General features: G+C 40.0%; 1 protein-coding gene across 4 annotated transcripts in view; it reads left to right on the top strand.

The window, feature by feature from the left end:
* Positions 1-22,254, top strand: part of BRD1 (bromodomain containing 1) — a 41,942-nt gene extending 19,688 nt beyond the window's left edge. The window contains exons 8-13 of one of the 4 annotated variants that reach the window (XM_056847778.1): positions 1,004-1,108; positions 9,497-9,632; positions 9,979-10,106; positions 17,736-17,845; positions 18,896-19,050; positions 20,419-22,254. In XM_056847778.1, coding sequence (XP_056703756.1) covers positions 1,004-1,108; positions 9,497-9,632; positions 9,979-10,106; positions 17,736-17,845; positions 18,896-19,050; positions 20,419-20,602 — 818 coding nt within the window. In that variant the 3' untranslated portion in view covers positions 20,603-22,254. Of the gene's footprint in view, positions 1-619; positions 1,109-4,756; positions 4,978-9,496; positions 9,633-9,978; positions 10,107-17,735; positions 17,846-18,895; positions 19,051-20,418 lie in introns of those variants that run through there. The other 3 variants (XM_056847777.1, XM_056847776.1, XM_056847779.1) reach the window with 3 other exon arrangements.
* Positions 22,255-27,275: the final 5,021 nt, after the last annotated feature.

Here is a 27,275-nt window from a genome sequence, read left to right as displayed (position 1 = left end):
CGTCACGATATTCCTTGGAGGTCTCCCGTCAAAATACTAGCCAGTGTTGACCCTGCTTAGTTTCTGAGGTCTGACGAGGTCAGGCTACCTTTGGCTATCCAGGTCAGGGCTATATTAATTTAGGCAAGCTTTATAGCTCCCTATTAATTCTTGTAACTCAGAATACAAATGTAAAAAAGAATAACCTTGTAGAAACAGTTTAAAGAGTAAGATGGATATGTAAGGTGTATATGCATCTTACTGAACAGTAAGTGCTTTAATAAATGTCAAGTTACAAAATACTATTACTTATCACATTACATAGTATTTTAGAGGCTTAAATATTTGACTCAACTCTTTGCAGTCCACAACACAATGAGTAAGTCCTCTCATTCTAGGGTGACTTACTGTGGAATAAATGTGTTGAGGGTTATATCTGATCTTTTCCATGCCCATCATATTCCCCATGTAAATCCAGGCATTAACTAGGATAGATTTGTATAAAGTCTATATATGTAAGGTGGTATACTCTGTATCAAACAACAATACTTATTGTGGGCTACATATTTGATACTAAGTTTTATGTAGTAGCTCTTATAACTATCAGTTTTCAAAAATTCAACTTTATTAATTTTTTCAGGAGATAAATCTCCCCCTAAACTTGAACCATCAGATGCATTACCTCTTCCTTCAAACTCGGAGACTAATTCAGAGCCACCAACCCTCAAACCAGTAGAACTCAATCCAGAGCAGAATAAGCTTTACAAAAGAGTAAAATTTGACAATGAATTGTATAGTACTTCCATTCAGAAAGAAATAAATGGACACACTCCAGAACACTTACTTGACAGTAATCTCAGTGAGTCGACCGTTTCTGCTGTAGCTGAGTCATCAACTGATGTAAACAGACGTACATCTATTCTCTTCTGCAAATCGAAAAGTGTAAGCCCCCAAAAGTCTGCAAAGAACACTGAAACCCAGCCAACTTCTCCACAGCTAGGGACCAAAACCTTTTTGTCTGTAGTCCTTCCAAGGTTGGAGACACTACTGCAGCCCAGAAAAAGATCAAGGAGTGCATGTGGAGATTCTGAGGTGGATGATGAGTCCCCTGTAAAGCGTTTGGATACAGGTAAATGTTTGCTTTTGTATTTCTTTTCAAAGACAACATGGATAAATGGCACATTTAATATGCAGACATGTATTATTTAAATTGGTTAAATCTAGAACATTATGTTTGACAACTTGGTATCATCTATTGCTAGTGAATTTGTTTTATCCATGTTGTCTAATTTGGGATTGGGATTGCTCCTTTTCAAATTGTGCGAAAATGTAGATATTTCTCCTGTTCTTTCCCACTAGTCATTTTGAATGTCCGCTGTCAGATGTTACCTTGCATATTGTGTGCTTTGTATTTAATTATAAATAAAATATTCTAATGTTCATTCAGAAGACAGCTTGGTAGATTGACTCTCCAAGATAGTTTGTGACCAGTTCTTTCTGATTGTGCCATTTCTGGCAACATTCACAGACCAGAGGGTGAGCAGTTGTACCCTAAAGTTTGTATTGTAATTCCTGAAAAATTCTGCTTATCTATGTTGTTAAGTTGGAAAAAATTTAGAAGCCCTTTAGAATTTTGAGTCATGTGTAAAACAGCTGTTTAATTACTTTTATTTGGTCTAAATATATCTTGATCCACATTATTGCATAGGTGATCTGGATGTGCACATCAGCTCGTGAATGCTCAAGGGTTTCCCTGTTGAAACTAAAAGAGAAAGATCCACTTAATTAGGCATTTGATATACATGTTGGAGCATGTTGATATACAATGTGGAGATTTCCTGGAGTTTGGAAATATGTGGTAATCCTGACTGCAACTTGTCTGGGTTGTTGTCAATACTTTCATCTGATAAACAAACTATTTTTTCCCTAAAAAAATAAAAATGCATGCATCATAACACTTTAATTTGATTTCATTGTCTAGGTACTCATTTGCAGACAAAGATAATCATTAGAAGTTTACATGTTGTGAAGTTATCAAACTATATAAAATTCATTCATGAAGTGCAAAATATAGTCAATGGGGCATTATCATTGCTTTGTACTTGCTTATCAAGTTGTTTATAATGATTGACTGTTTACAATTGGTGAATTTCTCTTCAGATATCCTTGTTCTGAATCCATTGATCACAGCCATAAAAAGGCCAGTGAATCAAAATAGGACCATGTCTAACAGTCAGGCATATTCATCTGTTCTATTTGTGTTAAAGCCTAATCTGCACAGTGTACATCCAAGTAAAACAAAATCTAATCTTTCAGGTAGGGTGTGTGTGCACACGCACACTCTTTCAACTGGGTCCAGTGCAGTTTTAGAACCAGTTTTACATGGGGCCTGGTGATCAGTGTCAGCTGGGAACTCTGGCTTTAATCAGTGATCTGCTTGAGTGCTGTCATTTATCCTCTCAGGTTATGTCTCCACATTTTTTTTCTCTACCTGGATTTAAATTCTTAGGCTGATTGGACTATAATTTGTATAGTTATCAAAGATGACTGTTCATAGGCAGCACCTGGTTCCCTGCCTCTTCACAGGGTCATTGAGAATGTATCACATATTAGGATTTGTTTTTTGCAGTTCGTAACATTGGTCCAGATAATTGGATTGACTAGTATTTCTGTGTTTAATGCATATACTGAATGCACAAAGAATTTAGAAAAACTTAACCTGACAGCTTATCTGGGTAGCTACTGGAAGCATGTTCTTGTGTTTGTTTTGATGGAGCACCGATACTTAGCTGATTATGTAGTTTGGAAACCAACATTTTACAAATGAACCCCACATTTTTGTTTTCTTGAGTTATCTAAAGAACCCTTACACCCTAGCCTACCTGCATCTTCTCAAACTTATCAGTTCAGGCTTTGCTGTAATAATGGGTCTGTTGTAAAACCAGAGTCTGTCTACTGAACAGTGGCTCGACAGTCCTCAGTGAAAAATGGACTTAACTATAAGTTCAGCAAGAGCAAATCCTTTATCAGTCTTATATTCCTAGCATATATCGATGTTATAAATTTTAAATTATTGTAGCATCTAGAAAACAAGGTAGGCTATAGTCCCAGCCCAGAAGCAAGTCTTCTTTGATTTGGTTTATATCAGTGGCAAAGGAGTTAAAAAGAAGTAGCAGTGGTATTGGCTTCTGTTAGTTCAAAGCCTTTTATATGCACTCTTTATGCTAGATAAAAACATCATAAAACTAAGAACCCTGTAAAATCTTGTGTAAATGTCATTTCAGTCAGTGACCAAATATTTTTTTCTTTGACTTTGATGGCTTGCTGCATTCAAAGTCCTTTGTAGAAGTCATCTTGCTCAGTTGTCTTGTTTCATTTTTAGGTACCACTCTTTCATTCTTCTTTACTCTGATGCAGATGGTGAAAAGAGGTTTCATCATGTCTCCAGACTTCATCAATTCAGTGTTCTAAAATGTATCATGAATATTAATGACCCTTGTCAATGATGCTTTGTTTGTTGTTTAAAAAAATCTAAGAGAAGGTTTTCTTTTTGGCTCCTTACTATTCATGCAATATTTTGATATCTGTTTATATCAAAAGGATCTTCCAGAATGTTCTTATTAATGCATTTATCAGAATTATAGCTTAGCTGGCATCAGTATAAGGATGGCCGAATAAAAATAATAGACTGTCCACTGAGTTGGAAAATGTTAGGAAAAATATAGAAAATTCTATTTTTCCCCAGTATTTCACTGAAAGTGTAAGCAAAGAGAAATTAATCCATTCTGTAGATGTAACCTCACAAGAAAAAGCAAAGTTGCTTCTGTACGATGTAACTGAAACAAAATTGAGAAGGTTTAAGAAAGAAGAAACCACTTTCCCTTGGAACAGTTGAAAATAACTAGAAACATCATGCAAAAAAACCTCACATTAACTAGCCATTGATTGATGAGTCTGTTGTTCTAAATAAATCTCTAATACGTTAATGTAATACTATTAGATTATTAGATGCATCAATCTAATACATTAATCTGAATAAATCTCTAATACATTTATCTTCTGTTTGAAGCCTCAGTATCACTAGGCTGATATGCAGTACATTCTGAAAATTTTCAGCATCAGTACCTCAGTCTAAATTTTCCTTGATTCAAACATTTTTAAAATAATCTTAAAAACCCAGATTTGAAATGTGATCATTTTGCGTAATTATCATTGCATAATTATCAGCTAAATCAAAATCTACTTGATAATGATGATTTATTTTGTTTCCATGTGCTGAGAGTTAAACTTGATTCTTAAGGGTTCAGTACACTATTCTGCTTATCTACAACACATATTCCAAAATGACATGTTTGAGCTGCTTCCTTTGCAGGTGTCTTTCTGCGGTATTGAGGCATCTTCAGAGTTATTCAGGCTAACTTCCATATGGAGAAGCTAAGTGCATAGCCAGCCTTAGAAACCTTTATGATAGATTAAGTTGGTCATCTTACTCTCATTGGAAGGAATTTTTGCAAAATAAGTAACCCATGTTCTTGGTATCTCTTATGACTAATGTCTCCTGAATGCTCTGCTTCTAATGCTTTCAATAATGAGCAGTTGATTCAAATTGGAGACTATTTTAGTCTCACTTCCAAATTCTATGTTAAGTAATAGCATATGTGGAAAGTTTGCTTAGCTTTTGCTAATCTTGCTCTGGATACTACTGGGAGGATGGCTTATTTATTTACAGCTCTTTTTCCTTTCAGTGAGACTAAATGGCTTTTTCACTGTCTTCCAGGTTCTCATATTAACTAATATGCTGAGTATTTATCTGTTTGGATCCTAATTATTTTCTGTTATCCTGAACACGGACTGGAATTCAATGTAATGATCATTTTGGAACGCAGAAAGACAATTACATTTCAAGTAATTATTTTGGATCATGTTGGAGACACCAGCCATCCTTAAAACAAAATCAATATCTTGAACACTGTTGGAGGAAGTCTTTGATATATATGAACCTATTCTCTTCATTCAGTATATTTCCCCATTTCCGTAAGTTATAAAGTTGTATGTTACAATCTATGTGACATATTTTGTCGCAATTTTACCAATCCCCAGGGCTCTTACCTCAGAAATGCTCCTTGTGGGTTGATTGGTTACGAATGTTTCTTTCCTGGTCTCCATTCCTCTGCAAACACCATCCCTTGGCCAGGATTTAGACTCCCTTAATTTGTGCACCAATTTGTGGTAACTACTTTTTATCTCAGCTTTTGGTTTTGCAAAATATGAGAATCTTATAAAGAATGTAGTAGTTACTAAAATGCAAACATTTTGTACAAGCACTGAGTGGCAGAAAGTGGCTTTTTGGGAGTGCCTCCTCTTGCTTGATTAACATATTGGTCCGCTGTGCGCAGAACTATGCAGAGAAGGAATTATTCGGACAAGTTTTGTGTGATGCCTTACACAAAAGGGAGATTGAATTCCTAAATGCGGCATTTTGAGTTACTTTTCACACTTCTAGAGGTCACCTTCACTTTCCTCCCTTCAGCTCTTTCATGACTGCTTGCTTGCTACTGCATTAACTTTTTAAGAGATCAGTACAGAATCATAGGAGACATAATCTGTACTACTTATATGCATTTCTTTATTTGTATACATATGTAAAAACTCTGAAAATGTGCTCTTCGTGTTGGTAAATTCAGTGTAACTTGTTAGGGGTTTATTCTCTTCTCCCACCCCACCACAATTTAAAAATACTGCAGTACTTTCCCCCAATGGTATATGCAGTCTGTTTCATATGAAAACTGTCATGGATAGTTGTTTTAGCAAAATCTAGAGAACACTAATAGTGAAACTGCTGTTACTAAAGTTGCATTACTTTTTAAACTACACTCCAGTAATCATTCGCCTATGCCAGGGGTCGGCAAACTCATTAGTCAAAAGAGCCAAATATCAACAGTACAACGATTGAGATTTCTTTTGAGAGCCAAATTTCTTAAACTTAAACTATATAGGTAGGTACACTGTTTATTAACTTAATAAACTTTAATTAAAGTTTTAAGTCTTAATTAAACTATAGGTACACTGAATAAAACTTGATATCATACTTAATAGTGATCTTATTTATTGATAAAAATTAAATTGTAAATCCCCACCATTTCCCCCTCCCCGTCCGGAGTCCTCGTCTGGAGGCCTGGTCTACCACCATAAAAGCCTATTGGTAGACCTGGCCTCCGGCTGAGTCCCATTGGGAGGCCAGGTCTATCCATTGGCTTTCTTGGCAGTAGACCTGGCCTCTGGAGGCCCATAGAAGCCAGTTGGTAGACCTGGCCTCTGAAGGGGGACTTTTTCCCCTCCTCGGAGTCCAGGTCTACCGCCAAGAAAGCCAGTGGGTAGACATGACCTCCCAATGGGACTCAGCCGGAGGCCAGGTCTACCAAAGGAAGCCCGCCCCGCCCAACAGCTGATAGGTGGGGGCGGGGGCAGGAACCGCCGAGCCACTCGCCCAGCAATCGCGCAGCTAGAGGGGAGGGGAGGCTTTAGCCTCCCAACCATTGAGGGCAAGGGAAAGGGGGACCCGGCCATTCTCCACAATGTGGGGGGGAGAGACAGCGTGCCCGCTCGCCCGCTCTTTTTCTCTCAGGCGCACCGGCTCCGCAGCCCAGCTCAACAGGCCAAAGAGCCGCATGCGGCTCTGGAGCTGCAGTTTTGAGACCCCTGCCCTATGCATACATTTCTTCATTTATTTGGTTTATTTTATTTTTTGGAAAAGAACTTTTTCCTTTCACTGTTTGCAGGTCTGCGTGCAAACATAGCATGGTTCATATATAACAGCAAACCACATATTACCACTATGTAATAAACCTGGAGGAGTCGTCGGTTTCATAACCTCCCTCCTCTCCATGCGTAGCCACTTGTGGAAAACTATGGTTTGCCATTACATCAGAACTAGAAAATTATATTTTATGTTTTCTATCCAAACCAAGAGTTCAAACACTAATTTATTTCTGGTTTTGAATCCCAAAAGACAAGGGAAAAACACATTTACTGGTTTGATTGTAATGATGTGGTTTGCCACATAAGCAAAAATAACTCACTTGCATGCCAGGATGAAATGGTGTGAGGAATTCCACTAAACACCATATCCCTAAGCTGCTGCTTGTGTGATTTATATGTAAACCATGTGTAAAGTCATGCAGGACATAATTATTAATAGGCAAGTGACCATTTGTATGTTAGAGGCTTGATTTTAAAAGTGATCTAAAAACCATGACTGTGGAGGTTTGGAGTGAGTATGTGACTTAGGAAGAAGCAATGTGACTTGCCTTTCAGCTTGCTTTTGAGCATAACCATAGTTGGCTCTGAAGGCTTAAATTGGCAAACTGGTTAATGTTTATCATGCAATTCAGCTATAGTTCCCTGATTTTTGGTTTGTAAGGAAAGTACTGATCATAAGGTGCTGATTTGGACATTATCGCAGTTTATGGGTTGCTCTGGGAAGAAACACAGAAACAGGAAGTTAATTACTCTTTTGAAAATAGAGTACGAACTATTTTTAGGACTTTAGGACAAATCTGTCAATGTGCCAATATGTGGAACAGGTTGAGGTAAAGGTTTGTGGTTTCCCCTTTTTCCTCAACAGCAAAATATCTGAAGATCCTGAAGTTGCTCAAAATGTTGGTAGCTCTTAAGCACTTCCCTTCACCATTGCTGTCTCCTTCTATGAATCACTGTGTTGATAGTTATTTTGTTGGCAGCGTTACATTGAACTGTGTGTTCACAGCATATTGCTAACAGTTTGGTTTTCATTTGTGTATTTGTACTCTGTGTTTGTGTATATATTTCTGCAACTCCACAGAGGTCTTAAGTCTTAGAGTACTGGGGAAATGTAGGGAATGAAACTTCAGTTGGGCGTGTGCTTAAATGAGGTGTGTGTACAGATTTTGTTTTGCTTTCAAATATAGTTTCTGCTGTGCAGCTAACAAAGCAGTTCAGAAGATGACTTACTGACAACTAAAGATCAGGAGTCTCAGGCATCAGATTTCCTAGCCTCCCAGATTGTAGTGCCTGACGGCCTCCTGCACCCACTCCCAACCCATGTGCATCTGTTTGGTTATGGCTAAAATCATTAACTTATAAAATGATATTATGGTTGTGTTATCCTCTGTTTGATGAGGAATTTTTTATTTACATAAGGTTTTTCCAATGACAACTTTTCACTAAAGTATCTTTGCCTTTGCTCTTCTGAGTCTTGGAATAATTTTCCTAGGCACCATCTTCCTGTAATGGTCATATGCACAACTATGAACTTTGAAAATGTTCAAAGTAGAAGCAGCATGGAGAGTTCAAAGGAGACATTTACACTAACATGTCACAGACTATTTATTACAGCTTCCCTTGTCACAATTTTCTGATGCCTAAGTAAACTTCAGTGTCTGCTCTCCACAATTTTTGGTTTGCCTCATATACTGGGGAACTTTGTTTTTCCATGTTATATGAACATCTTTCCTTACACCAGAATATTTGGGTATAGGGAGAAGTCAAGTGAGAAGTCATTTCTAGGATTCATGTGTACTGTATGTAGTTCTGGAATTGGTTGTTTCTGGATTTTATTGCCACAGATTTATAGCCTAGTAGTAGTACAAGTTGACTAATATAAGCATGAGTAACCTTCTTATGGTGACTGGTATTTCTCACAACAAGCTTAGCTTTTTAGAAATGAGATATTGACAGTATTTCCTTTAAGATGTCCAAAGATGCATAATTCTGTGCTTCCACTATTCACCATTTCTAAAAACAGGAAAAAAGAGTATTCAGGTTCATGTATACAGCACATATTGATGACCTGAAGTGGCACATCCACAATCTTGATCGGTAACCAGTTGAACTCTGTCTAAAATGTTTCCTTGTCAATTGTAAAACAAAATATCAAGACTAAAATGAAGTCAAATCAACCATTCTAATTACTGTAAGTGGTATGATGGTTTGGATATGTTCAATAGTGGTGGCTCATTGACTTATGTGCAGCCTTGTGTATGGCTTTGGAAACTTCTGGTGCTCTAAATGGACATGATGCATCCTTTTATCTCTTGAGATTATTTATGTGAAGGCTGAGAGGTTGAGGACAGCATCTTTTCATTTTCTTCTGACTGCTGCTCTGTAGAGTAAGCAATATGCACTGTCACAATTCTCATAGTTTGCATGCTATGTTAAGGGTACTGTTACAGTTGTGGCAGGCAGTTTTTCATTTGCTTTAATGAGATTTTAGTTGGTTTTATAAGTTTTCTCAGACTTGGTTCTAAATGTACTATTTTACAACTGTAGTGTTTAATATGTCTTGTGATCTGCATTTCTTCCTTGGACTTAATTTTGTTGTTTCTTCACTGGTGTCGACATATTTCTATACGTCTCTGTTAGTAGTGCCTCTTTTCTCTTACACTTGTTTCAGTTGTATTAAGAGGCTCTGTGTATATTGGAACTGTGTGAAAATATAATGCACTTCCAAATCACATGTATTTCTCTCTTAACCGGGCAGGCCTTTCAAATGGTTTTGGAGATGGCAGTAAAGAATCAGAGTTAGATGACACACCAGGAAGAAAAGTAGAACCTCGTCGCCGTTGTGCATCTGAATCTAGTATATCTTCAAGTAATAGCCTTTTGTGTAACTCAAGGTAAAAGTGTGTTATTTTTAGTCTAAGTAAAAATCTAAACTGAAGCACAGAATATACTGGCTTAAACTGGAGTGAAATGTCTAGGTTAAATGAGCCTCTACAAACCCAAAAACTCCCAGCTTCATTTGTGAATTGTCAGAATGGGTACTGATGCAATATTTCTTTATCCATTCAGGCTGGCAAAGGATAGATAGCAGCCCAACTAAAAACATCAGTAACCATGTAATAAATCTGATGTTTAAATTGTCATATTTGTAACGATCGACAAAAAATTAAAATGTTATATATCTGCAAGCCACAATAATGATCCTTATTATTTTTCTAGTAACTCTTCAAATGCTTGTAGTTTTAGCCTGCCAAAATGTGGAAAAGGCAAACCAGCGCTTATACGAAGACACACGTTAGAAGACCGAAGTGAGTTGATATCATGCATTGAAAATGGAAACTACGCAAAAGCGGCGAGAATTGCAGCTGGTAACTGACACTTTTATCAACACACAGGATAAATACATAGAATCCAAAGGTGGCAATCTCTAGGGCTTTTCTTTGGAAACAAAAGAACCATATCTGCCAAAGACATGTGCACTAGTGCCCAGCTAAATGGAAGCCCCTTCCCTTTGAAAGCCAGTGTGGTTAGTATGTCTGTGTAGGATCTGGAAGTCCTAATTTCAGATTACAAAAAGGTCACTGGGAGATCATTCTTTCTCAGTCTAATTTATCTCACTAGGTTATTGAGAACATAAAACGGGAAAGGGAGAACCATGTATGCTGCCCTGAATTATTTGGAGGAAGGGCAGGATAGCAATGTATTACATTGATTATGTGGGGTTGGATACATGCATCCATTCCATTAGGACTTTTCACTGGTGGAAGGGTCTCTTGCAACATTATTTGAGTCCAATAACACTTTAAAGACTAACAGCATTTTCCAGGCTATGAGCATTTGTGAGACAAACCTCATTTCATTAGACTATCAGATGAAGAGTTTTGCCTCACGAAAACTTATACCTTGGAAAATTTCGTTGGACTTTAAGGTGTTACTAGTCACATTTTGTTTTGCTACTACAGACTAACACAGCTACCCAACTGAAACTATTCTTGCAACGTGAGAAGGCTCCTTCCACTTGAGGAAAGCACTTCTATCAGAATGGATTGATGGAATCCAATTTTTTGTGTATGTCTTGCTTTATTATGACATTGTCCTTTAAATAAGGGATTTTGTAACTTGCCCGTGATCCTGGTGTCTTTCTATCTATCTAGTCTCATATTCTCACCACACTCACACACATTTGCATCCGAACTCCTCTCTGGACAGCCATTTTTCTTGTTTCCATTTTTACAGATTTATTTTAAAACACGGGTCTCCTTTTCTTCCACAGGGTGGGACTTTGTGTGGGTGTTGTAGGTATTATTTTTATTGACTAACTCAGTAAAACAAATTGCCAGAAAGCTTGGCAAATTTATAGATTTACCAGACTATTTTTCTTTGTGGTCTCTGTGCAGTCACACTGATGACATTTGCGCATGTGCAAGTTTGGTTTGGAGAAACTTCTAGAGCTAAGCTTAAAAGGAATGTTTTGGGCACAGTTTGCATCCTTTACAAGCATCTAGTAGCAACACACATGCTCAGAAAGAGTGGAGCTGCACTTTCCATACACTTCTTTCACTGTTGCAATGGAGACATCCCAAAGAACATTTCTGGACCACTTCTTAAGTTTACCCTTTTTGAAAAAGATATTTTTTGCTGATGAAATAAAGTATTTTTCCTCTTTCATCTTGCTTGCCCTTTGGGGCACACCTTTCTTCTTCTTTTCCAATGGGTATGGCACTGGAGGGGAAGGTTCCTTAGGTTCCCCCTACATTTTTTTCTTTTTGTATGGCACAGAAGACTGCCTTGAAGCTCTGTGGTTTCCAGCAAAGGAAAGTTGTCCACTAAAACATTCATTCAAAATGCCTCCTGTGTCTCGATGAACTGAATTGGGTTGACTTCTACCATCACTATTAAGTATTCTAAATAAGCCTATTGGAACTCCTGTTGTCTCCCTCTTTTTCTCGTTGAGATTCTTTCTTGACTCCAACCTATCCTCAGTCCCAGCCTCCACCTCCAGCTTAACCCACCAGGCAGACTCAATGCTGAACTTGGTTACAGCGTCGGCACTGACTACTGCTAATTACTTATCCTCCAAGTGCCCTTCTAAGTCGAAGCTCTCGTCCATTGAGACGAAGAAGAAGGGTAGAGGCTTCTACTGTTCATACAGTAGCTCTAACACTATCCCCTTCAGCAGTCGTCAGCAGCCCCTGAGCACTTGTCAGTGGTTTCTGCTGTACCCATTTTGGCGAAGTTACAAAGCACTTTGTCGGTGGCTGCTAGCTCCTGTTAGGGAATCTCCAGTTGTTCAGCATGTGGACTCCCTCTCTGAGGGCCAAACTGAGGACAGTTCTGTGAAGCAGTAGCTTACGGTGTCGGTGGGCTTCAAGATTGGTCTCCAGAGACTGTTTTTACTACAATTGCCTTTGATCCTAAGACAGGTCCCACTGGTCAGTCTCTTTTATCGAGAAACAGACACTGAGCCTCCTGTAACTACCCACCCTGAGAGCTCTGGGATTATATCTCTGCCTCCTCCCCATTCTGGCCTTCATCCTTTTGATGCTACGTCTCAGAGAGGGACACACACCCTCTCGGGTTCATCATCCTGCCCACCCACTGGATCATAATCCAGTGATCAGTTTTTAGGACTGAACTTTTGTTTCACAGCATGTGCCCTCTTCACCATTTCAGGACTGAAGAGTCCCTTCTACTCAATTATCTTCAGCCACATTGAGATCAGGGACCTTCCTGAACATCACAGCCTTAGCCTCCATTGGTGGCATCATTTCTAGTCTGAGATGCCTTGACCAGCCCTTAGCTTCAGATGGAAGCTCACTCACAGGGGCTGAATCACACACTCCTGCAGCTGTACCCATGCTGCCTGCCCTCCTGCATGTTGTCAGTTGCCTTGATGAAACTCTCTTCTGCTTCAATCTCTGCTAAACATCTTGAGGTTATGTACAAGGTATAACAGACATCATGTCCCTTCTTATTTATGCATCCTACCCCCCAACTCCCATTGTGGAGGTGGTTCTATGTAAGAATAAGCAGAAGGTCCACTCCTCACCTACAGGTAGAAAGGGTTACACCTTGGACAGCGTGGGGCACAAGTTTACTCCTTTGTTTCTCCTTGCCTTAAAATAGCAACTATGCAGCATGTTTGTTGTGGTGTGAGCACTTACTCTGGAAGATGAAGCCTCTACAGGAACACCTTCCCTGGGACAAGTTTTCTTAGAACTCTCTCAACCTCATCTGCCTCCCAGGATGTCTGTTGCGGGGAGGGGGAAGGAAAGGTGATTGTAAGCCAGTTTGAGACTCCATAAAGGAAGAGAAAAGTGGAGTATAAAAACCAACTCTTCTTTTTAAAGTCTGATAGTCATTTAGCAAGAATCTTAGATGCTGCATTTAGTAACTACTTCACTGTTCAGGAAATTCTTAATGCAATGGACAGGCTTGATGAAGTGATGCCAGTTTCCCAATGTCTGGTTTAAAGTAACTTAGCAGGAGTGTTCATTCACACATTCTTAACCACTGTCCAGAGTGCAGGATAGTGATCAGGAATTTCCTTCTGTAACCAGAACACTTGGTATGATTTCTTAAACGTTGGCTTCAGCTCAATGTCATTTTATAGCTCAATTAGTTCTTTCTCCACTATCCCAACTTCCTCAGAATCTGAATATGGATTGATCACCCGATCTGGAATTTCCATTGAAAGAAGATCCTCAAATTGCTCAGGCATATCATCATCTTGTATCCCACTTTCCTTTCTAGCTCCGACAGCCTTGGAAATTGGTATACCTCGTAACAGTCTACATTGCATTTGAATAAAGTTAATAAACTTTGCAAATAGTTCTGATAAATAAGCTGTGTCATGGAGCAAAGCATTCATGTCTTTAAAAAACTTAACAATGTCAAAAAGTGTGTGTGTGTGTGTGTATATATATATATATATATATACACACACACACATACATATGTGTGTGTGTGTATATATATATAAAAACACACACACACACACACTACTTACCAAACATGCCTTGGCCAGGATGTAGGGCAGGATATAAATTGAAATAAATGAATTGAAATAAATAAAATGCACAAACCTTCATTTACCACAGATGTACAGTATTTAATTTAATTTATAAGAAAATCAATAGTAGTTTCCAGTAATTGGTTATCTTGTGATTTGTGACAACTCAGATCGCCAATACAAACAAATGTGACCAAAGGAAATAACCTTGAAAGCAGTAAGAGCATGAAGCGTGGAAGGTGTTTTGCTCTAGGCTGTAACCTGGTCAGTCGTCAATAAGGGAACAACACAGTCAAATTGGCCTGCCTCCAGTGCCCCCCTGCCACCCTTTACCTCTTAGTTCCCCCCAGGTAATCCCTCTGCCCCCAGGACGTGGTACCTCCCACTTTGGGAACCACTGCTTCGGTGAGGAGATTAGTATAGCCCACCACTTAGCTGATTGAAGGGCAGTATCATTGGCAAGTGCTGTCACTCTGTGTCACCGTGCTTGGCCGTATTAGAATCATAAGAGTTGGAAGGGACCACCAGGGTCATCTAGTCCAACCCCCTGCACAATCCAGGAAATTCACAACTACTTCCCCCCACACCCCCAGTGACCCCTACTCCATGCCCAGAAGATGGCCAACATGCCCTCTCATGTTCTGCCTAAGGTTATAGAATCAGCATTGCTGACAGATGGCCATCTAGCCTCTTCTTAAAAACCTCCAGGGAAGGAGAGCTTACCACCTCCCGAGGAAGCCTGTACCACTGAGGAACTGCTCTGTTAGAAAATTCTTCCTAATGTCTAGACGGAAACTCTTTTGATTTAATTTCAACCCGTTGGTTCTGGTCCGACCTTCTGGGGCAACAGAAAACAACTCGGCACCATCCTCTATATGATAGCCCTTCAGGTACTCGAAGATGGTTATTATATTCCCTCTCAATCTTCTCCTCTTCAGGTTAAACATACCCAACTCCTTCAACTTTTCCTCATAGGACTTGGTCTCTACCCCCTCACCATCTTTGTTGCCCTCCTCTGGACACGCTTCAGCTTGTCTACATCCTTCTTAAATTGCGGTGCCCAAAACTGAACACAATACTCTAGGTGAGGTCGAACAAGAGCAGAGTAAAGTGATACTATTACTTCGCGTGATCTGGACACTATACTTCTGTTGATACAGCCCAGGATCCCATTTGCCTTTTTAGTTCCGCATCACACTGCTGACTCATGTTCAGTGTTTGGTCTAAGACCCCAAGATGCTTTTCGCACACACTACTGCTAAGACAAGTCTCCCTCATCCTACAATTATACATTTGATTTTTCATCTGTAATTCGCAAGGCTCTTCAGCCATCCATGGACCCCTTGAGAAGCTGTTCTCCACATCAGTCTGTTGGAGTTGTTCGTGCTTTACAGATCCATCAATGCATTCTTCATAGAGACTTGCAATATTCTCAGTATGTATGCATCTCCTGGTTATTTCAATGCGTTGCCCTGCTGTTGCAAGTTCTGTTTATTATCAGCAGTTAAGCAGTTTTTTCATAAGTTTGTTGAGATTATCCTCCGGTTCCAAACACTGTTCCTATGTTGAACCTTCAGTTAGTTTTTGTTGCCATTAATGAAACACCCTTTTGAACCTGTGGCCTCCTATAATCTCCATTTGCTGTGGTTAAAGATGGCCACTGTGCCTTAGACATTTTAATGCGAAGGGATTGTGTTTGGTCAGGCTGACCTACCTTGTTCCTGTAAAATGCACCTGCTTCCACTTCCTGGTGGGTCAGCATTTTAGTCCCATCAGTGTGATGCACAGAGATCACAAAGAAGAAGAGAAGGTTGCTTACTTGTAACTGGTGTTTGAGCCGTCATCTGTGCAGTCACAGTCTGCCCCCCCCCCCCCCTAGGTGTTTCAGGGCCTCAGGATAATTTTTTCTTTGTCGGAAAGCCTTACCTGAGGTAGAGAAAGTTTTTATTTGAACTCTTTGCTCTCCTCCCCCAAAAGAATATTAGTAGTTTTTCATCAAATTATTCATTGTTCATCACAGCATGGCCCTGTTCAAAAAGTGTAGTGTGGCAGCAAAATGGTGCAAAACTGACAGTCACTCCTTATTCCTGTTATGCTTGGGTGAATCCCATAATGTTGGTGCTTGCAATGCTTGCAAGCAGTTCACTGCTAAGGCCCGACATGAGACATTAAAACCAACATTATGGGAGAAGGCTTTGATGGCCCCTGAAGTTCTAATGCATCACTCCACTGAGGGCAAGAATCCAGCCTGTGCACCCTTGGTGGTGTCAGCGCTGTTGGCTATGTCCTCGGATCTGGCCTCCCAACATGCCCACCAGTCAGCTTCAGTTCCAAGAAGCTCTTTGGAGCCACGGAAGTCAAAGCATAAGCACTCCTCCGATCTGTCCACTTCCTCCACACTGTTGAGGAAATCAGTACCTGAACCTGAAGTCATCCAACCCCCACCTTGGACCCCATCTCTGCATATAGAATGTGTCTAGAGCCCTCTTGGTTCTGAGGATGAGGTGGGGGAGGTTTGGGCCCCAACCCCATTGTGTCCTCCACCTAAGAAGAGAAAGCCTTTCCAGGATCCCGCAGGACCTGGTCCTATGATTTGTCAACTGCCTTGGTACCCTTGTCCATCCCCCAGTGGGGCGCTCCAAACAACCAACATCCTGAAACCTAGGGAAAGCTATAGAAGAGACCCACAAGAAAGCTATAGGTGTTCAGACCTCTGCCAGTTACCTCCTTCAACTTTTGTTTGTGGTTAGTTTACTTTTTGACTGTTGGCCTTTCGTATGCCACATTCTCCCCTTGTGTGCCATATTCTCCCATCAAGCTGCTCTTATTTCCTAAGTACATCCCTTTTATACATTTTTTTTCAACATTCATTGAGTTTTCCAAACATTACTTACCTATTTGCTCACAGCTGTTTCATCTTAGCCTGTCACCTTTCCTAGCCAGTGTAAATTGTGAGGCCTATGAGTATTGAAAGCCTTTTCCATAGTCAATGTACAGTCTAGTACATAGCCAGTAAAAGAATAGTGATAAGGTCAGTTAAAGAATGGAAATTGAGCAGCATTAGTCTTCTAAAACATGTGAACTCTTTGGTTCTTGTAGATTATCCGGGCTGTGTAACCGTGGTCTTGGTATTTTCTTTCCTGATGTTTCGCCAGCAGCTGTGGCAGGCATCTTCAGAGGAGTAACACTGAAGGACAGTGTGTTACTCCTCTGAAGATGCCTGCCACAGCTGCTGGCGAAACGTCAGGAAAGAAAATACCAAGACCACGGTTACACAGCCCGGATAACCTACAAGAACCAATGAACTCTGACCGTGAAAGCCTTCAACAATAATGTGAACTCTTGCTTGAGGAATGGAATACAGAGCTCAGATAAGATTATTTCAGTCAAATTTACCCATGGTTTGTGAAGCAACTTGCAATATTCCTGATAATGTGAGTTACAAATGCTTTCTGAGTTGGCCAAAATGAACCATCTGATAAATTGACAAACTGAAGGATGCAGCTGTTGGGCATTAGAACCATATAATTGCTAGTTTGTTATTAGAAATCTCCCATTAAATTCAAAATCTGAAAGGGGCAGAGACAAAATATTTCTTTACTCATATGTCTGTGACCCTCTTTAGTATGAGTTTATTTAGTAATTCTGTGGTTCTGTTATCCCAAACAGCTAGCGAATAAGTGGAAGTATTGCATCATTTCACTTGGTAAATCTACAGTATGAATAAAGTCTTTTTTGCCTGAAAAAACATTGTAGGAATCAATTCAGAAAAGGTCAGGATTGTTTTAATTCTGCCAAAAAAAGGGTGTGGGGGGGTAAAATTGCTGGATATATTTGTCCAAATCATATATGCCTTGCTTCATGAAATGTTCTATTCTGGTTCCCACATAATCTGCATTTTTAGTGACTACCGTGCTGCCATTGTAGTGTTTGAATTAGCTTGAGCATATAATTAAGTTCTAAAATAACTTTGCATTTGTTTTAGAAGTTGGACACAGCAGCATGTGGATCTCAACTGATACTTCCAATTCGGTTCTTGAGCCTCTAAAAGTTGTATGGGCCAAATGCAGTGGATATCCCTCTTATCCAGCACTGGTGAGTAATCACTATGTAAGCAATATTTCTAAAGTAGACCTTTCTATATCGAAATCTACTTTGAATCTAAGTTAGAGCTGAATAGAAACTTGCATCTGCTTATTGCAATTGAATTACTTCTTTTTCAGAAAAAGATGCTCCAAATGCACCCTGTTTGTCTGATATTAGAAGGATCCCCTCTCAATATATAGTTTTAAATTGTCTTTAATTAGTATTGGACAAACTAAGAAGTCTGGACCATTGCAAATGACTGGCATTAGAGCAGGTATCCTTAACATGGTGCCTGTGAACTCCGTGGGTACCCATCAACAACTTTCCTGGTGCCCACCAATTGTTTTTTAGAAAGTATGTGGGCCCAGGTGGGGTTTTTACCCAGCAGGGCTTCTGGTTGGCTACTGAAGATCTGATTGGCTGTGCATCTTAAAAGGCATCCTGTTAGAGCTTCTGCCTGATGTGTTGATGAATGAATATATGTTTATGCATTACCTCGCTCCCTGACATTTTGTGGTTGACTCCAGTTCTTGTGGTTGTCATTTTATGTCTGGCTCCACCTTCTATGGCAGCCATTTTGTTGTTGCATCTACCCTGTGTTAGAGTTCCAAAGATGCTTGCAGGCTCCAGAAGGTTGGGGACCTTTACATTAGAATAAGACAACATGAATACATGGCTGCTAAATTGTGCAGTGAGTAAAAACCTGTTTGGGAAATCTAGCCATTGCCAGTTAGTTTATGCATAGCATGTTAAGGCCTTAGTAATAGATTCAGATACTTGCGATTAGTGGGAAGGATTGCTCCCAGTTTCTTATTTTGAGGCCTAATATAGGTATTGGGGCTGGACTCAAGTAGTTTCAGGATGATAGGTAACCACATTATGAATGGTAGCCACATAAGCCATGAGGAAGTTGTTCCTACACTGCCTAGCTTAGATCGGAATCAGGTCTACATTAGTGTACACGTGGTATGGATATGTATTGAGATTTTATTTGTAAAAGTGAATCCTTAAGAATATGGGTTGGTAATTCACAATATTTTTTAAATATATATTTCATAGATAATTGATCCTAAAATGCCTCGTGTTGCTGGTCATCACAATGGTGTTACAATACCAGTGCCACCCCTTGATGTTTTGAAAATTGGAGAACAAATGCAGACCAAATCTGATGAGAAGCTTTTCTTGGTTTTGTTTTTTGACAATAAAAGAAGCTGGTATGTATCTTTCCCCTTGCATCTACTTTTTAAGTATAAAGCAATTTATATATGGCCATTAGCAGGAGTTCAGGAAGAGGCAGTGGCAAATGTCAGGAATTGAGTCTTACACCTCTCTATTTGTGTTTAGGGGTGGAGCCTGACAAAAAGCGTAGAGCAGAATTGTACACAATTTGGTGAGGGAAACAGATACAAAATTGATGCTTGATAAGTACAGTTTTTTTTCGCAGTATGTGGCATCCTGAAAGTCCAGTTCTACACTAAAGGCAACATATTAAAAAAAGTTTGTCATATCAAAATTTGTTCTTTAACAAGAATTAGATCTGACAAGCCGAGGACCTGTGATTCATATGGCAGGGAGTTCCCATACCCCCCACTCCTCATACTGCTGGTTTCCTCCAAATCTACAGTCATGCCGGGATTGCCTAGGCCAAGGCTCTATTACGTAATTTGCTAGGCAGCCCCACAAACATTGATCTTGTGAGATTTTGCAAGATCTTGGTTGATATTTGCTGTTTTTTTGGGTGGAGGAGTCTTCAAAATGTTTCTATGTAGTTCTTGTGTGATACATGGTAGGCATGGTTGAGTAGTCTGGATGGGATCACAGTTTCCCTGATAGAGCTAGTTCACACCCAGGTTTTGTAGGGCCTTTTGTCCATTACCCTCTGATTGTCTCTGTTGAACAAGGATCTTACCATGACCATTTATGTGGTTACGGTCATTGATAAACCTTGTAAATCCAATACAGCGCAGTGATGTGTATGTGAGACTTTGGTTCAAAGACTGTTCAACAGATACTACTGGTGCAGAACCCTACTGCCTGTCTTCTAGTTAGTGATAAATAAAGGGAGAAATTGTGTAAGATCTTGCTCAGCTGCACTAGCTGCTGATTCGCATCCAGGCACAATTCATGCTAGTAACTGTAACCTAATGAAGAACTGAGGTCTGGCTTATCTTGTAGAATGACTTCTCCTGTATGTCTCTCTGTTTCTTGGGAACTGTAGATGAGACTCGGCTCCACTTCTACAGGAAAAGGTCTTAAGTGCACAAAGCAGGGACTTTTCTGTTGTAACACTGAGTGTGTTCTTTCTATTGAAGCCTGCTGGGCAACAGCATCACACAGATTTAGACAGAAGACTAAAGCTTTTTTAATAACCTTTATGTTTTCAGCAGATATGGATACTACTACTTTTATGCTGTTTCTCGTTATGTTTTTTTTAAAGCTTGTTCTTATTTATTTTATAAAACTCTTTAATGTCTATAACTGCTTTCCATTTTAAAACATCTTTAAAAATAAATTCTGCACTGGACAGTAGATATTCATGCTCAGGGCATTGCTTAATGAAGAATTTATTTTGTCAATTATAGGCAGTGGCTTCCAAAATCAAAAATGATTCCACTTGGGATTGATGAAACAATAGACAAGTTAAAAATGATGGAAGGTCGGAACTCAAGTATTCGCAAAGCTGTGAGAGTTGCTTTTGATCGTGCGATGAACCATCTAAGTAGAGTTCATGGTGAACCCGTCAGTGACTTCAGTGATATTGACTAGGGTGCAACCAAGGCACAGAAAACACCCAGCCCCATCTTGTATAGAAACCTACAAGTTAACCTCTGTCTCCAAGAATGTACTGAAGATACAAATTGGTAATCATTGGGCCAGTGGCAGAATTCTACCAACATCACTGGTTGAGCAGTTCTTCTGAATCACCATTGCCATACTGATTTTTATTATTGTGTTGCTGTTGGAAGGATTTTCCACTAAAAATACCTTGTTCATAGTGTTCATAAAGTGTACATAGATGTATATTCAACTCTTAACTTATTCTTATTTTAGAGGTAGCTTTTTATTTCTTTTGTTTGGCTGAGAAAGGGATAGATTGTTTCTTCCGTTTCTTTCTGCATTTTGAAAAATCTTAAGCGCCACCTTCCAGCTTAAGGTGCTGAGAATTAAAATAACATCAAATAAGTTTGCCTAAATCATATGATATGGTGCTGCTTATGTATTATTTTTGTTGTGATCTGTAGCTTTTTAACAAGACCTCTGAATGTTTGATTTTTGCATAAATCATTACTCTTTGCACAAAGTACCACATAGTTAAGATGTAAATTTACGACAACAAATGTGTATTTTAAGAGAGGAAACTGCATTATTTTGGAGGGTACTTTGTGAGAAAGACGACGGAAGTAAAAAAAAAATTATGCTATGTACATCACTTGAAAAATCACCAAAAACACTCCATTGTTGCCCAAAATATCACTTTAGAAATTATTTTGTGTTTTACGCAAAATTGGCTTGAAGCCTGTGAGTATATTATTTCTTGCAAAACCATATCCCATCTATCTCCCCTAGATTTTATGTGCCTCCCTGTGTTATATTTATTGTAGAAAATGTATTAATTTGCTTTATAAAGAAAAGATAAATCAGAAAGTATATTGATATACATTTTTATACAGGCACATAAGACAATTTGCTTTGGGGGAAAAGCTGTCTTGGAAATGGTTGTACAAAATAACTTGATGGGTTGTGTGTAATTTTGACTTCTTTTGTAACTTGTAATCTTTGTTTCCAATGAGGAGATTTATGTAACTTTTAATTTTAGAACACTTTGGTAGCAATAGAAACTTTGGATACATTTTTGTATGGTACATGTGATGTATATAGAATTAGTACTTTATTTTTATTTCGAAGAAGTAAAAGCATTACATTTAGGGAAGGAAAATGGTAGGGTGGGTTTGCAGTAATAACATTTTTATATTAAAAATAAAGTCAAAATATTGATTGTTGTAGCTATTTTATTTCTATGTTCACTGGAATACTGAATTTGTAACAATGAAATGGCAAGGTATGTTTTCAATGTGATTTATAATGACTACATTATTTATAAGTGCACTGCGTCAAACTCTTCAGTGATATCATAAATACTGTACCAAGGTATATAATATGCAACACCAAATAATGCATATGAATGCACGAAATATTTATGCCCAGCTTTTTATAATGGGTTAGCAAAATATGGCAAAGCCAGTACTTTTAAATCTTTTTAAACAATTTAATTGAATAGCGTTCTTCATTGTAAAACCTGCTTGGATTTTTATTTTAAAGCTACAGCCAATTTTGAAATAGTTTCTAATGTTTTTACTCTCTATGGTTTGTAATACCCCCTTTAGAAGCTTGAAATAAAATTCCTTTCTCAAGTGATACTTTTGTCATGCATTTGGGCCCCTTAGAATGTCTGCCTGAGGCCTAGAATGGCCTTTCTAGCTCTGGTTTTTAGCGTGGAGATTGAACAGGACAATTTATATGTGGGACTAATACAGACTTGTACATTAGGCTGTATTTTGGATTTGTGCCAAATTTAAAAATAATAGCTGATATTTAGAAACAAAGCAACATTCATGATCTCTAAGAACAAATTAGAAAATCAGAGAAGTTGCTCTAATCAGTTTTTGCATTTATGTATAAAGTTATGGTCACACAAATACAACTACTTCAGAGACTCTTCTGTAAGCTCACAGGAGGAGACCAGTATAATCATGCCAAAGATACTGCTGATTGAGTTGCAATCCTTAAATGTAAAGTCTGATATAAGCATGGCTGGGCAAAGTTGAAATAGTCGATTTGTGCGGAGACTTAAGCTTTCAGGCACTTCCTGGCTAATGTGCCTGCTGATCTTAATTAAAAATGAGGAATGGCGTCTGCCTCTTGCATGTTTGATTTTTCTAGTCATGGTAGAAATACTAGGATTAGGGTGGATCATTTGTTCAGCACTAGAACTATGCTGAAAGTATCTTGTCATTTATCATTGTTCCTACATCAACATTTACTGCATATACCTTTCTGCAACTGTTATAGTTGGTTTGCTGTATTTGAAAAGAAAAAGACTTTTCTTTAAACTTGGGGGGAAGGCTTTACAAATGTGGGTGGTCATCCTCAACTGGCACACAAGTTTATTAGTATGTAAAGTTGTCCCCATTCTAATACTGGTGCCTTCCCTTGAGCGGGGGTTGCCTCTCCCACAGCCTGCAGAGAGGGGCAAGAGAGTGTGCCTTCCATTACCTGGGTACCGCATGCTGGAAATGCTGCTGCATGCACTTCCCTTCTGTGCTTTGTGGTGGAGTTATTGAAAGCACAGGAAGTACCAGTGCCTCTGTCAGCTGGAGAGAAAGCTAGAAACAGCCACTGCCCATCCAGTTGCCCATGTGTGGAAAAGCTTTATCTTGGTTGGGTGGGAAGACACCTGACCTGTGCTGAGGCAACTAGAGAAAAGGGAAGAGCCTGCAAGGGAGGGGACCTAGTGACCCCAAGGTAGCACCTCAAGCTTCCGCAGCTCCAACAAGCTTCGCAAAGACTACTGTGGTGACCCTGGCATGGCACTACGCTTGAAGAGAGAGACTCAGCTCATTAGCTAGCAGAGAAATTGTAGTGGCTGATAGGCACTACTCAGCAGGGTTGCACTGTGAATTATGAGTTGTGAGAGGTGGCGGTGGTGTTGAGCAGGGAGGGGGCTGGCAAGGGAAGATGAAGACTAGTAGGAAGACACCTTATGCTAGTTGGCTGGCTTACCTTGGAGGTGTTTTAAGTATTTTTATTTACAAAAATTATACCCCAACTTCCTACCTCATCAGGGCCATCAAGGTGGCTAACTGATAGAAAACACATCTTAAAAACCAATAAAACTGAACAAATGCTAGATGAAACAAGACTCCATTTGGTGGTGGAAGATGCTGACAGGTGAGTCTTCCTGGGGGAGATGTTCCAGGGTTTGGGTGCCCTGTTCAAGAACCTTTCCTAGCTTTTCACCCATCTAATCTCAGAATGTGGCGACACCCAATGTAGAGCCTTGGAAGATTACCACAGTGGTTGGATAGGTTCATCAGGGAGAACGTATTGGATTCTTTGGGGTGGGGGTTGAATAAATATAACTTGTTGCTGTGGAAGAAGAGTCTAAGTAAAGCTAGAAGAATTTGGGTCAAGGGTGAGCAGAAAAACTTTGGCCTCAATTGTAAGGGCTAGTCTGCCTTGTTCCTCCCCTTTAGGAAGGGGAGGAGGTGGAATGTGTCATAGCAGAGCATTTCCACATATTCGTGGGTGGCATATCTGCCATTCCGGGTGGGTTTGAAGAGCAAGGCAGCTTAGGTAGCTCTGTTGGACAGTTTTCACCTGTGAACATTTGACACATGCCATCTTATGACAACAAATCAGGTGTGTACAAGAGGTGTGACTACAATTCCTGCCCAAGTGAACAGGTGCAGGGAGAATTAGTATCTAAGAGCTGATGGGTTCACTAGGGTTCTGTCCCCAGTGGGGTTCAATATGTGTATTAATGTTCTGGGATACTGTCCAAAACTTGAAGGGTGTTACCAGTATGCTGACGTCACACACATATATATACACCTTTAAGCTACCAGAAGATGTCTTCATTCTTGAAGCCTGGATTTGTTAGAAAGCTAAGAGAACAAGCTAAAACAATCCAAACAGGTGATACCAGTTGGAAAGATGGGTGCTAAGGAAGATAATGCTCTGTTAACTTTAGATGGGGTACCTTTGGGACTGGTGGATTCCGTTAAGAGCCTATAGGTATGTCTGGACCTCGGTTTGCCACGTTGCAATAAATGCCTTTTTTCAGTTACATCTGTCTCATAAGCTGCGCTCTCTTCTGGATCCAGCTTTTCTGGCCATGCTACTGAAACGTCGAGACTATAGTACTGCAACTTACTTTACATAGGATTGTGTTTCAAGACAGCTTCAAAAATTCAATTAAAGCAAAATGCAGCAGCCTGGTTGCCTGAAACAAGTAGGCCCGGAGCTCATCCCTGAGCCTTGCAGCTGCCGGGGACGGCGTTGCTTAGGCACTGCCGTGGCACCTCCAAAGAGGTTTCCCAGCCGCTGCAAGGCTCAAAAACCCCCTTTTAAAGCCAAAAATTGAAAAAATGGGGGGGGGGAGCCTCATTGAAAACAGCGATGCTGCACCAGGTAAATGCTGTTGCTGGAGGGGTGTTCCCGGGCTGGAGGGGCTTTGGAATCTGACTACCATCAGCTCTGCCCCGGGAATGCCCCCCCCCCACGCCAACACCACATTTCTCTTCCGGGATTTAGGTCCCGTAGAGACTGCGGCGTCAGAGGAGCAGTGTGCAGGTCCACGGCACCAGCGTAAGTGCCTCTTATTCCATGGTAAGAGGCCACTTACACTGGTGACGGGGTCACGCCGCCTCCAGAGAACTTTCAGCCCCCCACCTCAGGAACGCACTGCCAGTCATATTACTGGCATCTACATTGGCTGCCGGTCTCTTTCAGTGCTCAATTCAGGACCCTGGTTTCAACAGTGAAAGCCCTATCTGGCCTAGGCCCCACGCACTTAGTGGACTGCCGCACCACTTTGCACTTCCTCCTCTCTGCAAAGCTTACTAATTACCCCCTCAATGAGAGGTTAGATCTGTGGCAGCTCCAACGAGGGCTTTCTGTTTGTTTGCTTGTTTTCTGGAGTGGTCCCATCCCTAAGTAATGGGCTATAATACTCTGCAGCTCTCTAGGGAAACATGCTTATATCACTGCTTTCGGCCTGTCACTATGGCTCTCTTTGTGACCTTGTGGTTTTGCTTTAATTGGCCCCCAAAACCCTTTTCTGACGCCTCTGAAGGTGTTGTATACCCTCAGTGGCATTTCTCTTTTTTCTCCCTTTGTGTAGAAGACCACCCTGCTAGGTCACAAATTGCTTATGTAATGTACCTGGCTTCCATAAATCATACAGAAAAGCTGCTGGACAAGAAATACAAGGTCAAAGCCCCCCTGGGCTAATATAACTATTTTCACATCTCTTTGGGCCCTTCCTTTTGCCTCTAATGGCTATTGGGTTCCGTTTTTCTTAGACACATTATATAGACACACTTTATTTTGCTCGAGTCCTAAGTAGGCAGTAAAAAATTATATGCTGCTGAGCTCCCGTGGTTCATGTTATAGTAATAACACTCATTTTCCCCACGATGTGTGCATGTGTTTTCCCCCCCCGCTGGTCTAGAAAACTGGAAGTACAAAGTATTAATCAAATGACAGCATTAAATTAGCACAATGATCTTTAAGGGGTTTTAGCCCTTCGCAATGATGGATTAGGTGTTCATTTAGTACAAGTATCCAAAACCCCAGAGAGAATTACAACAGACCTTTTTTATTTTTCCATGCAAAAGTAGTTCTTATTAACATGAGCTCAGCTGGCCATTGCATGGAGGCTAAATATTTACTTATAAACAGCATCTCCAAAATGAGAACGGATTTCACTGCGCGGATTAAGCCCAATTTAGGAAACAAAAAAAAAGAAATTGTTCTCGGAAGGGGTGTCTAAAATAAATTTTGAACTTCAACATATTTTGTACTGCTAAACGGTAAGGTTCATTTATTTTGAGTGCTCAATTTGGGATGCTCATACTTGGGCCAGTTCAGCTCACATCCTGTTCACCAGTCATGAGCAGGAAGCCTAATTTTCAACATACTGTTCATCTATTCACAGGCCCATTTGTGGCTGTTTGGCAGGCTGCTTTGCTGTATTCCTTCCTCACCACGCAGTACAGTGTGGTTGCATTCTTTGGCATGCATGTTCTCACACAGCCTGATTGAGTTCTGCTCCTTCCCCTCTCTTTACCATTGCTTCGGTGGGCAGGAAAAGATTTAAACAATTAAATCTCACAAATCTTGTGAATATTGTAATTAATACTGTGTTTAAAAGCAAAAGAAAAAAAACTACCATTCTGTGTTCACCTAAGTAGTCATTTAGCAACGTGAACTACTACCTATTTGCTTGCATTAGCAGCATTTTTGCACATGCACAGTTTTGAACAAACCCAATGCAAACCTGTTTGTTCAAGTCATTGAGTGAGAGGCAGCTAGCCAGGGTGAGGGGCTCACATCTGGTTGTACAAAAGAGCAAGAGTCACAAAAGCTCATGCCCTGCAAGCAGGGCCATCTTAACAGCATTATGGGCCCCTGGGCAAACCAGTGTGCTGGGGCCCCTACGACAACCACTCACAGGAATAAAAAGTAAATGGTTTATAATAGTATTTATTTATGGCAAATCACTTAACATACACAGATTAGCATAGAGCCCCTGTGCTCGTGGGCCCCCTGGGGAAGTGCCCATCGGGCCCATGCGTTAAGATGGACCTGCCTGCAAGCAGTTTTGTTAGTATTTAAAGTGCTACTGGACTCTTGTTCTTTTCTACTGGTATTGACA

This window comes from Euleptes europaea, chromosome 3, assembly GCF_029931775.1.
Source record: "Euleptes europaea isolate rEulEur1 chromosome 3, rEulEur1.hap1, whole genome shotgun sequence".
In the NCBI taxonomy this organism is placed as follows: Eukaryota; Metazoa; Chordata; class Lepidosauria; order Squamata; family Sphaerodactylidae; genus Euleptes; species Euleptes europaea.
This window is presented reverse-complemented; position numbering and strand designations above follow the sequence as displayed.